This window comes from Ascidiella aspersa, chromosome 1, assembly GCF_963924565.1.
Source record: "Ascidiella aspersa chromosome 1, kaAscAspe10.2, whole genome shotgun sequence".
NCBI lineage: Eukaryota > Metazoa > Chordata > Ascidiacea > Phlebobranchia > Ascidiidae > Ascidiella > Ascidiella aspersa.
In genome coordinates, this window is record NC_139447.1 from 4999457 (window position 1) to 5018754 (window position 19298).

General features: G+C 38.6%; 2 protein-coding genes across 3 annotated transcripts in view; both read right to left on the reverse strand.

Moving 5' to 3' along the window:
* The window catches only part of LOC146166687 (neural cell adhesion molecule 2-like), a 35365-nt gene extending 20860 nt beyond the window's left edge, over positions 1–14505 (reverse strand). For both annotated transcript variants that reach the window (XM_083383287.1, XM_083383286.1), the window contains exons 1-8: positions 14301–14505; positions 7516–7658; positions 6346–6490; positions 5639–5782; positions 3850–3990; positions 2960–3065; positions 1904–1989; positions 522–614 (exon numbers count right to left, since the gene is read on the reverse strand). In XM_083383287.1, the coding sequence (XP_083239413.1) occupies positions 522–614; positions 1904–1989; positions 2960–3065; positions 3850–3990; positions 5639–5782; positions 6346–6490; positions 7516–7658; positions 14301–14346 (904 nt within the window). In that variant the 5' untranslated portion in view covers positions 14347–14505. The remainder of the gene's footprint in view (positions 1–521; positions 615–1903; positions 1990–2959; positions 3066–3849; positions 3991–5638; positions 5783–6345; positions 6491–7515; positions 7659–14300) is intronic.
* Positions 1–19298, reverse strand: part of LOC146166684 (uncharacterized) — a 142487-nt gene that overhangs the window by 47907 nt on the left and 75282 nt on the right. The gene's annotated exons all lie outside the window — the stretch shown is intronic.

Genomic DNA, 19298 nt, shown 5'->3' on the forward strand with positions numbered 1-19298 from the left:
GGACAACGACCGTACGGTGGAGGTAGGGCGCCAATTTATTTTATTTTTTTAGGAGAGTTTTGTTTATTGGGGAGGGGCACGCGCGTCAGGTCACTTATTTTAGGCACTTGGCATAGTTGTAATATAGTGGTGAGCGCGGTAGTGGGTATAACAACAACAAACATCGATTTTTGGGGTTGGAACACGGCCGCCTTTTAATCTCATGTCAGCATCACGTTAAGGAAATTAAATTCGGCCGATTAAAAAAAGACTTCGACAGATTTAATTACAAAAATAATTAATCAACACCAGGCTAGAAACACAAGTAAAAATTACTAAATATTTAATCTAAATTGTAATAATGTTTCGTAAATCCCGGGATGCTAACAGCGTTTTTTTTTTATTTCGTGCACACGTGGTCAGATTTTTACTTTGAGCTAACAATATTAGGAAAGTGACGTGTTAAATTTAGGAGCACACTACTGCCAACCCCTTATAGATATTCCTGCATTGCAAAATCAGCGAAAAAGTGTCTTTCTTACCCATGATGACAACTTTAGTTGTGTTGTGTTGCTGTCCACGGTTGTTGGATGCGACGCAAGTGTAATCTCCGCTGTCTTTTTCGTCGGGGTTTACTGCAAGTCAAAAATGAAAGGGATTAATTATTAAGGTTTCCGAATCTGTCGATCTATGATGCAAGCAGAGCAAGCCAGAAAAACAACTGGCCTGCAGTGAGGTTCGAACTCACGACCTCCGGTCAAGCCGGGACCGTCGCTCTACCAACTGAGCTATGCAGGCTCAGAGAGGAGCGAGTCGAGAAACAACCATGTGCCAATACTTGCACATTTTGTTAGTACAAGCAACTTCACACTGGGGGATCATCAGTCCGTATCAATAAATGAAAGACACACACAAACATATGTGTTTAATAACATCTGTGATCTAGCCCCTCGGAAGTTGCTTTATGACCAACGATTACGGCTTCCGTATCAAGTACTATTGATACGGAAGCCGTAATCGTTGGTCATAAAACAAGCAAGCTGTCAGTCAGTTGAACTGGGTATTAATGTGGTCTCTGTGTCCTTTTTTGTGTAAAATTATCACTTGTCACACTTTTTTCCAAAATTTATTTGGTATTTACTTTTTTAGAACATGGCTGATAATGGAAACAAAAAAGTGAATGCCATCCTTGAAAAACACATTCCTATTTATTACACTCGGCAAAAATACGAGCAAGGGTGCCGCGAATTGTTTATCATTTCTGTAGAATGCCGCAAGCCGAAAAAGGTTTGAGAAGCACTGCCTTAGGTTGTTACAAATAGCCCCCAGCAAAAACGGTCTTTGAACGACGACGTACAAGTCCCTGATGCCGCTCGATCGATAAAGCTACGGCTCAAGTGCATATCAAGTCGAAGAAGGGAAAAAATCGATAGGAATCCGTAAGAAATCTATGTTACTTTGCGCCAAGGAATCGAACCGGACCCGAACCGGAACTTTAAGAACTGCTTCTGGACAATGTTGCCCTTACTGTAACCGAACCTTAAGCATTTTTTGTAAGATTTTAAGGAGCCCAACCGGAACTGAACCGAACATTTTGAATAAAAGAAAGAAGCGGTTTTTTCCAGCATGAAGTCGAAGTCATGCCATGTTCAAAATTTTATGAAATAAATGAATTTTCATTAAAAAAAGTAAACATTTTACAGAGTCAAGTTATGCCATGTTCAAAATTTTTTGAAATAAATGAATTTTCATTGAAAAAGGAAACATTTTTCAGAGTCAAGTTATGCCATGATCAAAATTTTTTGAAATAAATGAATTTTCATTGAAAAAAGGAAACATTTTACAGAGTCAAGTTATGCCATGTCAAAATTTTATGAAAATAAATCAATATTCATTAAAAATTGTAAACCAAACAGGCACCCACCTAAAGTCAGGGTGCGTCCGTTGGCACTAAGGTTTTCCGTAATCAGATTTACCTCCGAGACGGCGTCGATGCCTCCTCGGTACCACCTGTGCGATCAAGCAAAAACAAAACACACATATCGAGGCCTAGCCATGTTGATTATGCGATGGAAAACAACGGGCCATTAGGGTTCATTCCATCGCTTGAGAGACACCGCGTCAATTTGCGGTTTGTTAAGGGGCCAGAATTCAATCACAGGAAATCCAATATTCCGAAAATAAATGGAGGGCTGGGGTTGAATAGCGCGTTGTTCTGTGTAGCGATTATTAAATTTTTATGGTGTAGAAGCACCGTAAAATATTGACCACATTAACCGAGTTATGCCACTGAATGGGCTCTGTTCCACTATTGACTTTCGCCACGCTTTCGGGATCACATGGTGAGATATCTACGCTATAAATCTCATGCTATTGGTGTTGGTGGAGAATTCGACGCTTAGGAGTTTTATTTCCATCTTTTTTTATAAGATGTTGGAATTTAACACTATTTTTTTACAAATTTCCACCCCAGATTGGGGACAATCCACGCTTAGGAGTTTTATTTCTATGTTTTTTCACATGATGTTGGAATTTCACACTATTTTTTTTACAAATTTCCACCCAAGGTGGATTGTTACAACTTCCAAATTTGATAGTGTACAACCAGCGCATCTTGTGGATTAGACACCACAGGATATACTTAAGCGCGGCTAACGACGAATTTTAACTCGACTTTATTTTTTAAACTTTGAGTGACAGTTAACATGTGTCATTATACGGAAACAAAGTAAACGCATTTGACTGAAGATTATGCAGTCCTAGCGGTAAAGGAAATAAGACATTGGTATGCGTAGTGAAACATGTTGCTTTCAAATTGTAATCGGTTTGCTTTAAGGCATCGCAAAACAGAATCTAAATTTCCTTTGATTTTAAAAAACACGGTGTATTTTCAAAACGAACCGATTGCGGCGAAAAATAGTGAAAAATTAGCGTTAGAGGCGAAAGTATACGAAAAATAAACACAAAAAGGCCGGCTTACTTAAATTCGGGCTCTGGTTCTGCTACGGAGTCGCAAGTGATGGTAAGGTTGCCTTCTCCCTTGGTTCCCTTCACAAGCGGTGGTACCTGGATGCCAGCGGGTCCAACTGGATGTAAAAAATGACGCACAAGTTTAGTCGCAAACCTTCTAGAGCAGGAGCGGGCAAATATTTTTGACAGCGGGCCGAATGAGAAACAGAACATGTCTCGGCGGGCCATGTCAAAAAAGGGAATCTCGAACACACATTATACAACATGTTTTATACAGGCTTGTAAGATTTGTAATAAAATAAGATGCCTTACAAGTGTAATGTTTTTAATAAAATATTCTGAAATCAAGAAAAAAAATGTTAAGGCTTATTATTGCCTCAAAAAGTTTAGTGAAAACAGGATTGTATGGCTTGGCGAGTCGTACTTTGCCCAGGTCTGTTCTATAGAGGGGTGTATACCATCAGTTAGGCGGATGCATAGGCTCATATTGAAGTGCAGTAAATACACGTAAACACATCAGAGTCCTATTACTTTTATTTCATTTATAGAAAAGTATGTTATTTATAAAAATAAATACAGCATAAGATATCGCTGACTTTATTATTGTTATACATGAAATCCAACAACTGTTCGCTTTCAAATTGTACTTGCATATTTAGCTTTTAGCTTCAATTGAAGTACGTTACACTGAATATGTGATATTGGAAATCACCTTAATAAATGTCGACCTTAATTCCTATATATCTTTTAATAGCGTCTTTTTAATAGTGTCTCTCTTTAATAGGGCCGGAATTGTCAGCTTTACTAGAGTATTCTGCTGTTCATATTAAGCATTCATGCTTCGATTTTTTATATAACAAAAGCCTTCTGACCAGAAAGCCGATTTGTAATTTTGCTCACATTCGACATCGACGAAAATGGACTTCTTGTCAGTCTTTCCCTGGGTTATTTGCCTGGCGATGCACATGTAAGTCGCCTCGTCCGCCTTCGTAATGTTGTTGATCACTAAGTCGCCGCTTACCGGGTCCTTGTACACTCGCGCTGAAAACGAAGCAGAAAATACGTTTAGGGCATTACCGACGCTTTCTGTGTTTGTTTTTTTGATCAAGTCTATAAAACACTCTTAAGTATATCTGTGCATTCTGAAAATGTCGTAACTCATAAAGTTAAGTGGACTGGCCTTAAGCCCAAGTCTGTCGCTTCTTGATAGGTGCTACTTTTTAATCTATTTTGTTGTTTCAGCATAGTAATATAAAAAAATGAAAAGGGCAGGGGCGGCCAACATACGGCACGCGATGGGATTTTGAGCGGCCCGCAGACAGTTGCAGTCTTTAATCACAATGTGGCCCGCGGCCACAGTTTACTACTTGCTTACCACGTCAAATAATAGTGATTGTTAGTTATTCTTTAGTTCTTGTTTTTTTGTGTGTTTTTAAGATTCTTTTGTTTTGTTTCTGGTCAGTTTTCATCATTTTTATAAAGCTATATGTTTCTGATTATCCGTAGGTTATTTTTTATTATTGGCCCGAATCTCGATGAAGGCTGCGTTTATGAAAACGTTGAAGTAATAAAATCGCAATAAGATTTTTCGGACGCCTTTTGAATGAACGTTTTTGCTGAATAGTGCATTTCCAACTTCGCGCACCAAATGACTAATCACACACTGGTTTACAATGTTGGAACATGGACTGTAGCAAAACAGGCCACGAAAATGCGTGACTCCTCAACAAGCATGACATTATTCATTTTTATCTCCTTTTTTGTGTTGTTTGTTACATTTTCTGATGAAGGCATGCTGGATAGGTAGCCGGAACGTCGGTAAACAAATAAATACCAAGACAACTTATTTTTAGTATATACTAAGCATGGCATTAAGTATGACACATACATTCGCTTTTTGCAGAGAACGAAATATGTTTAACACTTGATCGCTCACAAAATACTGTAAAGGGACTCTAACTTTAAGTAAAAATGCATGAGTGTGCACGTGGATTTGTGTTTTACCGTCAACCTTTGGGCAGAAAAACAAACAGTGGATTTAAAGTTCGATCCGCTGAAAACTTTGGCAGAACGTGAAACAAACAGCGAACTTTGGAAGCATAAAGCGTCTTTTAAGTGCTGTTCGGAGAACAACTTGCAATCCGACTGGTTTAATGCAGAATACAGGATTAAACCACTTTTTAATCCTCTTATAACTAGCCGCGTTCTTTGAGAACATTTAAATTGTTGTCGAACGCGAGGCTCGTTGATTAATACCAGCGCGTATTGGGATTTAACAGCGACATAGAGGCTCACCACAAATTCTGATCAAATCATTTTAAAAATTCGTAATAATTTTCTGAAAATACTAGATTTTTTCAAAGACCTAAAATTAAATTACTCGTCGTGTTTCGAAAGCAACTCGAAAACAAAACTGTGTAAATGCCATGGCCAAGTGTAAAAGTTTGTTTTCCTGTGGCACTTTCAAAACACATAACTTAAACTGCAGATAAAATAAATTAAAATACCTATATACTCAACGACTTAAGAAAAAAAGTTATTTCAAAAACGTTACAAGCAAAAATTAATTTAAATACATATTGGCAACCACGACCACAATAAACGCTCAAAATAAGAGCTCTGCGTCCGGGTAGTACATTGCATCAAGCAGACGTCTCAAGAAAAACGAAATATAAAGAGAAGTAATTACCGGTGGGGTCGGAATTGACTGGATTGGAGTCCTTTTGCCAGGTAACGGTCGGAGTTGGGGTTCCACTGGGTTCGCACTTCACCAGGGCGTTGGTTCCTTGCTCGAAGTTTTGCTTCGCCTCGAAACCGGGCCAGCTTATCGGATCTGCGCCGAAGAAAAAGTAAATTAATTATATTTCGCTCCTTGTTAAAAGTTTTGGATGTTTTACAAGGCTTGTCGTGATCTTGGGTCGTAGTGCCTTTGTTTTCAGCAAGAAACTGAAAAACGCGCCATTCTGATTCACGTGACGCTGCTACTCGCTTCTCTTGGGACATCGATTAATTCAAAACCGTTACCGTCTTAAAATACAAAAATATTAAAGATCCCTTGAAAAGCTTAATAAGGCATCATTTAGAATTCCACGTGGCGTCTTAAAAAAATAGTAGTTAAGACCCATTGTCTACAACACAAAATCCCCGTTGGAAAAAAATGCATTTATAGTATTACTACAAATGTTATAGGACCCCAAATATTCCACAATATTTAATGCACGACCACTATATTCATTGGGCGCTTTCCGACAGGCGTAACAAAACGGCCGATAAGTTGTCGTCTTTACTGTAAAAGACCCAAAACAAAGCGCAGAATACTATATAGTCACGCAAATAGATCGTCACAGTTCTGCTAAAATCCTTAATCACAAACGAATCAAAAAAATTAATCTTTACCGTAAACGGTGACTTGCTTCATTTCGGATACGGTTTGGTTGGTTGCCTTGCTCGTTCCTTGACAAGTGTACTTGCCATCTCGGTCGTAGCCCATGTTCTGGAAGTTAATCAGCAGGGTTCCGGCGCCCACTTCAAGGGTGACGTCCTGGAAAAGGAAAGGAATAAGATCGGCGTAATAAAAGTCTTCCCGTGATATCATTATTGTACCTACGGCTTTTTTCGGATTGGGTTTAAAAAAAGCTTTAAAGGATTTGGCGCAACATTTTGTAGGCTTTTGGGATTGCAGATACTATACAGAAGTAGATACCTTTTTGAACATTTCCAATAATTCTTTATTAATTTTTAACATCAATGGGAAATGAATAAAGAGTTATTCGAAACCTTTAAAATGATGCCTATACTTCTGTATGGGCTTTGATATTCTTAGTAATTTAACAAAAAAAGTTGGTGAAAAGTAAAGAGAAGATTAAGTCGCCGGAAAACAGTACATACTAATACTATAGTTGACTTTTTTAGCGTTAAATGTACAGCCAAGGTTGCTTACAGTCCTTATGTTAGTTGACAAAAAAGTCATTTATTCATATCACATATACAAACGCCTATTAGTTGGTTCAGTCAACCCATTCAAGTGAAAAATGAAATCGGAACTCAGTGGGCGATTGGGAGAGACAAGCGCTGGACATCGTCTTTTATCTCGTGAGGCATATAAACAGGGCGGTTGCTCATAAACAAGACCCTGGATTCAAGTGAAATCGCTTTCTCCCTAACGCACTGGCTAATTTATGATCGCCAGCGATTACAAAAAAACAGACAAAGAGCGAACGAGATAGAGTGGTTAACGACCGACGGTAGGGAGAGGGGAAAAGGAGTACGTAGAGCAGGGGTGGGAAATTATTTTATTCGCGTCAAAAAGGGGATATAAAATAAACATAGTACGACTGTTTCTTTTAAAATAATGCTTTAATATCCTTGTTTTGACAAGCTGGCGGGAGTACAAATATGTGAGGGATTATTGTAAGGGTGCCTTACAAGATAAATTTGTTTAGTAAAATATTCTTAAATCAAGAGAAAAACTATTAAGGCTTTTTTTGCCTTTGGGTTGCTTTGACTTCCCGACGTCTGCCGTAGAGGGAGATAGGCTGTACGTAACGAGACAAAAACAGGCCAAACCTTGGTGTCAGAAGTTATTGGGTTTCCGTTGGGATCAAGCCATTCGACGTTTTCGATCGCGTCGTTGTAGGAGCACTGCATGAATCCGCCGCCTTCGAATGGCACCAGAACGACGGGAGGGCTGATCCATACCTCGCTACCAGCTGAAGACATAAAAATACGAAGTGCTGGGTTATAAGACCATAGGCACCGAACGTATGTGTGCAGAGCGTTTTTTGACGCCCTGGATTTCTTGCAGGGTAAAACGCCCTGGAATTTACCCAAGTATCAGGCGAGAAAACTATAAACAAGAGAACGCAAAATACGCCCTCAGTAACACAGTTTAGGTCCATTAACACGGTGTGATACTTTCCTAAATTTCGGTGTGGGGAACTGTACACAAGGTGACACATTCGATTGGAAGTTAAACAGCATCCTGTTTAGGTAACCGAAACGTCGGACAAAATAAACAAATACCCAAAGAGCTTCTTTTTAGTATTTACTATGTCTGGTAGCAACAGCATATTATATTAATCACATATTTCCAAAGCCACAGAAATTTGGCTCTTAATAAATTTCATAGCAAACCATCATTGTAAGTGGCGGTATCAAAAGCTCAGGCATAGATTGGTCTGTTGAGTAAAAGCCATACTCCCAAATATATTTTGATTTTCCTTTGCGTAAAACGGTGGCAGCAATTCAATAAACGCGCCTTGGAAAAATAAAAATTGCCACTCTGTCTAATTTGACCGGCGTCAAACGAAAAATAACGCGCAAGCAGTTTATTTATGGTGGAGTCGTTTCAACTCGAACCTACGCGACCGTGGATTTGCCGGCGACGCCATTGCACTTAAACGAGACTAGGGACTCGGCGAGTCGCCACAGCTGTCGTCCTACAGCGCTCTGCACTCGAAAGAGCAAGAGAGGCCGTCGGGCGCGTCTGGCAAGTCTCACAATCAATTGCCACAAGGCGCGTTCAATTTGAAGGAGTGGGCAAGCGGGAGGGCGTGTGTGGCTTAATTGTGTAGATCGGCAAAGAGGCCGCCAACGCGCGCGCAAGTTGAGAGGCGTGTAGTAAGCGTGTTTACACGAATGCGGGTTGCGACATGGCCCCGGCGTTGTGCAGTTTGCCGCTTGAACACACGTCTTATCAACGCGCAGTTTTTAAAGCGTTTTGGCATGTGATGAGAAGCGAGTTTTTCTATTCGAAGGAATGCACAACTGGCGCGGCTACAGAGGCTGATGGACCAAAATTGGCGTCGAACAACATCATAATACAACAATTAAAGGACGTATTTTTATGAAATCCAAAACCATTGACAGCAGGTTTCTGCTTGTCGATTACTGTTCCGCTGACGCGTATATTAACAAAAAACTCGAAAGTTGTAAAACAGGATCGTATATTTTTTAAGGAAATTTTTATTCATTACTTTGCTATTTGTATGTGTTTTACTTTATTTATAGAAACTGATGCCAGCATAGACGAAATATATATTCCTTAAAACATGTCTGATCCTGTTTTTACTCGAGGGAGTTCTATTGGTACTACAACATTTTAAACGAATTTGTTTAAGCATAAAATCACCCTTACGCAAACGACATAGATTAAACCGTGTCAGTGGCAATAGAAAAATGACAAATTATTTTCTGCAAACAATTTAAGCAATTTAAAACTTCTGGTTGGGTAAGGGCATTTTCGCGTCAATTAGAGGTTGCGCCCTCTAAAGCGGCAAAATTATCAGGAAAGAAAGGGGAACACTGCATTAGTGCAAGTAAATCGAACTTCGTCTTCCTATTTATAGTGAATGACGCATTTCGCACAAACGATTTCGCACAAACGATTTCGCTTTGAACTAATTTCGACACGCATTTGCAATCCAATCTATCTTTACTTCCTCGTAATGCTATTTCACAGGGTAAACAAAAGTGCGTTGGATTTGTCTGTTTGTGTAACACTTTCCCTTGTCAATAGCTTTCACTTCAATAAACTTGTTCCGAATTGGGGACAAAATGAGGCCAGTCGAGGGCCTGGATTTATTTTTGTTATCAACAGACGCTAATATTTGTATAAACAGCAAGCATTGTTGATCGAGTGTTGTTTATCTACACTAGTCAATCATGATCGCCCTGGCCTGAATTTCACTCCCTTGAACATATCCAACCCAACGATATAAATGTTTGACCTAAATACCAGGTTTTTGAACGCTGAACAGTGCTTTTTAGTGTCATAACAACAGTCCATGTTTTTTGTCGAACGTTTTAGTCTAAAGTTTAAAGCATCAGATTTAAGAAAGTGGGCGTTCGTTCAGTGAAAATCAATTAATTATTATGTTATTTTCCACTTGCATTAACAAGTTGAAATAAACCAGCGCTGCTGTAAATTGAAATTCAAACATGGAGGACATTCCAACAAATAATTAGTTTCTGTATGCTATTTGCTGAAGGAAAATCCCAATAGCTTCACGAAGGACAGACCAAATTAAAAAGCTTGCCTTGGTCTTGTCGTAGGCTGTTTATTAAGGTTTGTGCTAAAATTAGCTCGATTTTCGCGCGTTAACTAAGCACTTTGAACACATTCGTCCTTCATTGATTAAGCCGGGCCTCGGAAAATGTCAATTTCCACCTAATGGAGATTTGCGCGTCTCTCACTATTACAGGGGTTGGGGGTACTCAGATTGACCATCAAGGGGTACGAAGATCCCTTAGAATTGTAATCAACTACAACTAATTTGTGTTATGTAGTAATAAACTTCACTGTCCTATAGCAATGCGTTTTTTAACTGTAGATGATTTACGTGTTGCCTCGAGTATAATCGAACCATCGTTTGAGCGAATTTTATCAATGAAGCAGCAAATATCTCACTGAGAAGTGACAAACTAAATAACAGACATTTAATTTCTTTTTGCGATTTTTGCAGTTTTGAGTGAAATACCGGTTAAACGTTTAATTGAGCTATCAAAGCAATGTAATTTAGCAATATATATATATATATGAAAAATTCCATTCGAATTTTTTTGGGGGTACGAAAAACGCTCTGACCTGACAAAGGGGTACGTACGAGCAGCAAACAGGGTTGGAATACCCCGCACTATAGTTAACGTGGGAAGCTAAAGACATACGGCTTATAATAAGACACGTGGCCTCTCGCGAGTCAAAAACCGGACAAAGAGCGATGGGTTTTGATGGCAAGGTGCTGGTAGCAGATGGGCGACCGGACCTAGCATAACAACACATTGCGAGCGTGCAGCAGCAAGTCGTATTAATGCGATTGGCGTTGGTGCGATGCGACGAACACTGTGCAACGCGGCCCCGCTGGGGACTGTATCTAACTAATGACGAGAGTGAATTATTTATGCGGAATGGATTTTTCCCCATTGATTTTCGGGCACTTTCTAGCGCGTGCGTGCGCTCTATATGTACACTGTTGTAGCCTTTGTTTTGGCGAAAGGCAGCCGCGCTGACGCTTTTCGAGGAAAAACAAACTTGAAGTTTTCGTCCCGTCGAACGAGCCTTTATAAAATACGTGGGTTTAATTCGTTCCAAACTTTTGGGGTTGATTTGCCTTTTTGCGAATAATCATCCTTATAGATACTAAGGAAATGGGTATGTGGCAACTGCTTTTAAAAGTACCTTAAATGTGTTTTTCTGTTTTCGCCACACTAGCCCTAAGTTTAGAAATGTCAACACTTTCCCGTTAAACGTTTAATCGTAACTTTTAAGTGTAAAGTCTGGCCAGTTTAAGAACTTTAACACCACCGCACGCCTATGTGAAAGTCAACAGTGAGATATACATCAGTCTAATTCGAATCGCAACAGCCATTGTGTCATGGTATGCAATTGCGGGTGGGCATCAAACTAGATAGTATTAACCGAAATGATTTCAACAAAACAGAGGGTATTGCTCAAATTGTTTCAAACCACGTTGGCTGTAGCTATAACTGGCGGATTTGATTATAAGGGTACCTTTCAGTAAAATAACCCCACGCCTCGTCGTAACTCCCAAAAGCTCAGTAATCACCATGAATGGCAGGTTAGTTTATAAAAACCAAAAAATATTTAAATGCTGCTTTTAGTTGATTTGCAAATATTTCATGGCAACAAAGAGGCAGATTTGCCTCTGAGGATAGTTAGAGCTTTGATATTATTTTTGTTGGCCAAACACATGTTTTGGGCTCGAAATTACCTAATCAAAATGTGAAAAAACGTCGCATTTTAAGGGGCCGCATGAAATAACAGCCTGGTATTACAAACTATATATATATATACATGCTTTATATTTCCGCTGAGGCAAGCAAAATGTCGTTTTAGTGTTTCATACGACAGAACAGGTGGTGGTCAAAAAAATCTCACTTTGCAGTTCAGACATTTCCCACGTGATCATTGGCTAACGCGCTCGAGCCGAAAAACGCGACAATTGTCCAATTTTTGCCGGTTATTTATGTTCTGTGGGAATTCGGTCGGCTTGGCAGCAATAAAATCGCGCGGGGGTAGGGTGCGACCACGACCGGGGCGGAACGAGTGGTCAGAAACAAAGCCCCCCCTGTGGCTTCAAGTCGGAGGAAATTTGTTCGACACGACACGACGCAGCGCCGCGTGTGGTTAATCAGCTTTGCACACTGCTACGAGTAAAGTAACTCCCGTGTAGCGATTAGTTAATGCAAGCGGGCCTAGCGCCGTGGCGATAACAGCATGCCGGCATACTTCGACTCGGGGAGAAGCGCATTAGGGTCACGGCCCGAATAAGCTGGGCAAAATAGCGTTGAAAATGTGGTTTTCAAATTCGTAGTTTTAGCGTAAAAAACACTGGTTAAATTCGTATTTTCACTCTAAAAAGAAACACTGGTTAAATTCGTATTTTCAGCCTAAAAAAATAGTGACCAGCAGTTGAACAGTGGCACAGTTAAAAGAACTCACATAAAGTACCTTTTTTTTAATTTTATTTCAAAGTTAACACCACAACTGAACCATACCTCTTAAATTGAACAACAAACCTTCAATTAAATAAATATAAGTAAAAGTTTAACAAAAAGAAGTGTGTTTTAAGTTTAAGAAATAAACGTTTTTTCGAGAGTAAAAATAAAATCAAACATTTCAGCACCTGAAAACCTGCAAAAAGCATTACTCACTGCAACGGATTTGCAAAATCGATCGGTGATACGAAGGCAGACAAGCTTTTCGTAACGGGTCCATGGGCATTGGGTAGGCAAGTATTAATTATTGATTGGCTTTCACGGAAAACGACTTTTTACAGCTACCGTAAACGAATTGGGTAGACAAAAATACAGCTGTTTGCCGCACAAATTACTCAAACCAGTTACAACAGTATAACAGAATCAATTAAAGACTTTATAAACAGCGAGTGTAATGAAAGTTTAAAAAACATTTCGCGTTACGATACCAAACGCACAGATTTGAATTTGTGTCAATCGTTAGTCAATTGTCTCACTTTTAATTGCATAGAAATCGACCGAAATCAAACGATCCGCCGAGCAAAAACTCCCCGGACAACATTTATCGACTCGTAAACGACAATCAATGCCAGCCATACGCTGAAGGGATTTGGACGAGGGCGACGACTAGTTTAGAATGCCATCTAAAACTACTAATGAGAAGGACCTCCTGGGAAATAAGCGCCAGATCGCATAAAAAGAAAACAGGCCGCATTCCGACGCTTTCGGCGCAGAGTCTCTTTGGTTTCGGACTCGGGCAATGGATCGATAGGTTATCGCATTACGGCGTATGGCAATCCATAACGGAGCGAACGAAAACGGAAAACAAATTGGAAAGAAAAACAAGTGAACGATTTCCTATCAAGAAGCGACGCTAGTCTGCTCGCCTTACGCCCGCTTAAGCCTATTAAAAGTTGCTTTGAACTACAGTAAGGAACTACAACGTCAAACGCATAAGCAAACGCTTTTACAAACACGTACGATTTAACAAACACAAAACGCCAATGAATTAAATTAGCCGTTTTAAAAACATTTAAAGTTAAAGCTATCGCCATTTGGTAAACGAGTGTCACATTTATAATCGCAATATAACAAACATTTATGTTGGACAATATTAAAAAAAGGTGGTTTCATTTCTAAAGACAGATATAGTACTTATATATATATATATGACTGCAACAACGACCTTTGGGGAGTTGCAAAATGGGCCTTTTTATGAGGTCATGTACCCCAAGAGTAGCTGTCCACTGAAGTCGTTTGTTAATTGCTGTTTAATCGGCCTTATGACATTAAGGGTCAAACTGACATGTTTAACTGTTAGGCCAGCATGTTGTGATTAAATTAGAGATAGGATAATGGTATTAAACATTAAGTCAATGCTTCCACTAGATTTTAGAACTTTACTTTTGCCACAAAAATTAAAAAGTTGGAAAATAAATCAAGACTTGATGTATTAAATTAATGAAAAAGAAAACATCACAGTTATATACTGGATCTCACACTGGCTGAATTACCCAGCATGAATGTGATAACAGCAACAGACATATCTGATTTTGAGCCAAAAGTCAAAAATTTCTCACAGGCAAGTGCACTACTCATCAGGGAAGGAAGTAATAGCACAGAACGAACTAAGTTTGAACTATTTCTCACCACTGCAACAAAGACACACAAATCATTCAAATATTGAACGCATAGTAGAGTTAATATGCTCTAAAAAATCTTGTACAGTTATACAAAGTGTTATATTGGCATAAAAACTGTTAACTTTTCTATTAAAACGCAATATCACTAAATCTAACAAAAATATTTTATCGTTTAAACCAAGTATATTTATGAACTTTATCCAATAAACTTACCTTGAATTCCAGCAACCATTGCCAGGAGTAACAATTGTATAATCATCTTTTTCACTTCAGCCTATCTTCAGCCAGTCAGTAAATGGAAAATGACACAAATCGGCGAAAAGCTTTTAAGGAAGAGTTGCAAAAGCCTACTGTCACGCTTACAAATCTTGAATGAATTTTATAACTAATTCAATTTGATTACGTGGTCAACAATAGACAACCTACAACAGTAAATCAAACATAAGCTTGCAACATATGGGCAGTAAGATGTATTAGCTACAAATTACAAAGCTTCATGCCTGTTTGACGACGCTTCACTTTGCCATTTGTTTCGTAACAAAGCATTTGAACCAGAGTTGCTTCAACACAAAATTAACACTTTGTTAAAACTTGCCGCAACATAAATAACTGTGGCAATTTCAATTTTTATTCTTAAAATAAGCTTGGTTTGTTAATGTGATGTTATTAATATCTAGTACATAAACTAAGCCGTTCTCCACAGGTAAGGCTTCGGTTATGAGCTTTAATTTCTCTTTTTAATCAGTTTTAAATCATCAGATGACAGTTCTTTATGACGTAATAATCGTGGGAAACGTTCTTTAAGTTGTTCTTGAATTTTTATTTTTTTTGGCAATATATGGCGCAATTAACTCTTATCGTTGCTATGATTTTTAGGCTGTTAATAATTCTAGAAATATCGCCCAGATAAGTCAAACAGATGTAGAGGTAGACATTGGCGCAATATCAAGTTAGACATTCCACAACATTAACTTCCAGTTAAAATTTGAAACCTTTTTCAATTAACATTTTTGGCATCAAGTGAATTTAATCGGTAATGTCCAAAATAACTATCCAAAGGGAAAGGGTGCAACGGCATTTTATCAGTTAAGCAATGTGCTTGTAACCTGTGTTAAGCAGTAAAGCTATATATTTTGTTACAATTCTTTAAAATTTCGCAAAATTTGTTATCCCATGCAAACAGTGTGCTTACTAATATATTTAAGCAGCAAAAAAAACTAAATTAAGATTTTCCTTGATAATTCGCGAATAAAAATAAGTGTTCAGCGTGAGTAGACGTTCTGCTCAGTACAAAAATTATTCCATATGAACTAAGGCAAAAATAATTGACGATAATTATAAGTAATAAAGATTTTTATGCAAGCTTTATTGCGTTTTGTCAAAAAATAACCTTTTTTCAAAAACAAATCCTCTAATATTCAACTTCCACGACAGAGCTACTTTCCTGCATACATTTATAAATACCTAAAAGTCAAATTTTTATAACTAACTGCAGTACAACAGGTCAAAGAACGGCAAAAAGCACAGCCTTAATCGTTTTGCTGTGCACTTGCGACCGGCCTCTGCACAGAATTCAGCGTACTACAAACTAGAAACGAGGCAAGATCCCTAATTTCCAGTCTTCCAGCGGCCGACACTTGCCCGGAGTGAGAGACGCTCTGCTCGATGGCTAGCGCCTGCTGCGGGCGTCGGCTATACACTGGGGAAAAATTCGCGTTGAATAATTCATGGCGGCACGGACAGATGGCACCGCTACGTCTTTCTTTGCGGCCGGCGGACTTCGAGAAACCGCTCACACAGATTGAAGGCGCAACTGGCGGCAGTAGTAGCGCGACAGGGCCCGGTCGTTATGAAGCTGGCGTACTGCCCTAAACGACAGCACCAGAAGGCATGGAGCTCGGTGGTCAAACAGCAGTAAATGTGTCTCGAATTGAGGTGAAAACAGCAGCCCACTGCCTCAACACGACTGAGTAAACCTCAGGGGAGACTACTAGATCGCTCATTTCATCCAATTTCACGCTCGAGCTAATCGACCATTTCGCATCGCCTTGATTGAAAAGGCGATTACCGAGATTAAAATATTGTATCTTTAAAACTTGTAATCTATACCAATAGTATGCGATCTTATTTTGATTATTTTAAATAAATCGCATTGTTTATATATTTTTTCTCGAATTATTTCTTTATTGAGTTATTGTCGCATGGATCTGTTTTTGCTAATTTATTCCCGGCGAATCAGAAGTGTGAAGACGAAAAAATTTCATTTCATACAGGTTTTGATTGAGCATTTTAGCGTGCTAAGTATGTACGAATACTCATTTTGACACGGCTATTAAAATGAAACAAAACAAAAGGCGCATAAACCCTTATCACGACACATAAGCCTTCCTTTGTAGCTTATAGATTAGAAAACATTAAAGCTGTTTTGTTGTTTGCGAGTGAGAAATATAAAAATGAGCCATATGTTGGCCCTAACTCTCAACGGGATCGTTAATCTATCCACTCATGAACAATAGAAGCGGTGCACTGTGTAGTACGTTCGTCGTTCATGTTTTCCTGCAAAAAGGCACAACTAGCCACCAATTATCAATAAACATTATACAGGGAATTAGCACGGCGCCAGCTATTTACTAACAGCCAAAAAAGGAACGCACACATACACGACTTGCTAAAGCATGGGTTCTTAACCGGTGGGCCACAACAGAGCATTTGGAAAACTGAAAAGTTGGTAAAAATTGTTTATTTGTTTAATTCTTTAGTTCATTTCACAAGGCATTCACAAGTATCGCAGTAACAGTTGTGCATATGTCCTAATTTCATACGCATTTTAGTTGATTATAACCAATTTAAGCAGAATTAAAAAAAAAGTAATCAACAGAGTATTTTTAAAAAACAATATTGGCCGAGACCATAAAACGGCTAAAGAACCTCTGTGCTAACCGTACCTCGAACTTTTAAACAGCTCGCTAAAAGAGAATCACATGTTATTCTACTTCGCCGGCCCGTATCTCATTCTACCGGGAGGAGAATTCCCAACGGGCTCACTTCGGTTCAATTTAATTGCGCACGCCGATTCGGGCGGCCTGGGACCGGCGACTGAAACGTCGGCTCATCAACCCGCGTTCTTATTACGTCACGCGCTATTTCCAAAGAAAATTCGGAGGGATCTTTGCAAACCCAATATAGCGCGTTGTATGATGTGTATACTCCCTCCCGTCTGCCAAGTATATTGAAGAGTTTTTATTGACGAATGGATAGTAATGCCAGTGTACATAACCGCCTATGTCAGTGGCTCTTAACATTTTTTCTTTCGTGGCCCACTTACGTTGCAAAAAAATTCTGTGGCCAAATAGTTTTATGAAAGAAAAAAATGTAAAATAGGTTTAGAACAAAACACAGCAGAACATATTTCAAAACAGAATATTTACTCAACCGTGCTTTAGTGAGATACTTGCGGCTGAACAATAAATTTACATTCCTTTTTTACTTTCTCCCCATTGAGCCACTATTCCTATAAAATTAAATATAGTGACACAAATGAAACTTAATCTAGCTTTTTTAAATTGGTCTGTGGCCCACCTTAAATGTTCTTATGGACACTGGCCTATGGAGTGTTTCTTAACCTTTTTTAGCGACGACCCATATTCTAAGCGTTAAGTATTGCAGCGAAGGTTTGGCGACATATTTCTCTAAACTGAACTTCTGTAACTGAATACAATACATTTCAAAGAGCAAAATAAATAATAGACCAATGTCGTCGTATTTTCTACCGCAGTTTAACTAAGGGACATTTTGCCAAGAACCAATCACAATAGACTTAACTATATAAACCAGTGCTTCTTAAACATTTTTTTAGTTTTGGTCACCCCTAGCATCGATCTCCAGATTTCATTCACCCTTGTCTAATGATATGATAAACCTATCTCGTCTATATATAACAGCACAAAATGATTTAGGTAGCGACCAGTAGGTTGAGAAACACTGGCTTATGGGGTATGGTCTATTATTAGTATGATGTGTATGTTGATGAAACACGTACGCCTGCCTCCCGTCTGCCAAGTATTTTGAAGAGTTTATATTGATGAATGGATAGTAATGTCAATTTACATAACCGCTTATGGGGAAGCGTCGATTTTTAGTTTCAACCACACTTTGTTGCTTTGTTTCAATCAAGGAATTAATTACACGACATCAGATCTTGAAGAAGAATAACTAGTGTTAAAATGACCTATTTTTTGTTTTTGCTTTAAATTAACTGCTCTCATTTAATATTTTTTTATAAAATTTAGTTCACGTAAAACGATTAGCTGTCTGACGCATTTGATTACGTTCAATTTGCTATGTTTATTCCATGAGAAATGTTCATTATATCCTTAAAGCGTTTAAAAAGTTTACCTAAGAAACTCTTGGCAATAAACGAAAACTGCTCGCACATTTGGTAATGGTCATTATGCTGGTTTAAAATCGTGCCTTAATTCTTTGTTTTATTTTGGAACTTACTTGCGCTTAAGACAACATAAGGCCGGTTATTGTTGTTCAAATTGCATCTTCTGGTGGCTTTAAGCGAATTGATTAACAACGCCGATAGCTGCACTTGATATTTTGCGTTACTGCGCTGTCTTAAACTTGAAACTAGTTTCTGCGTTGTAATTTCGGTATATGGCTCTTTTTTTAAACTCGTATAACGCCCAGTCATTTGTGACAAAGAAGACCCTCAACACACGGCTAACAAAGACGGTCGCTCGTGCTTAAGTGGTCTGTTAACAAGTTGAACTTCAACTTGAAACCTTGGCAACATTTAATGTTGTTGTGTCAGGATTTCTGCTAGGATTTGCAGTTCCTGACAAACGAACAAGCAACTCTTAAACATAGAACTTACCTGGTGTTGCGTGTGATTACCTGTGATTGTATTATGCTGCTGGGGTTAGCCTCCTAAAAATCAGACATATACCATATTTGTCCAGACTGACAATTTTTATAAATAGGTACTAGGCTACTATATAGTAATATGAGTTTAATACAGTTCGCGTTATTTTGATTACTAAAATATTTTATCTAAACTTCAGCTGCAAAATGAACATTAACAAAGCAACAAGGAAAATTTAAATGAGTCAATGATAAGACAATAAGACCTTTTTGCTCGCATGCGCTGCTATGTGGAATTTTCAAAAACTGCAAACTGAGTGTCATATAGATTTCCTGTATGTTACA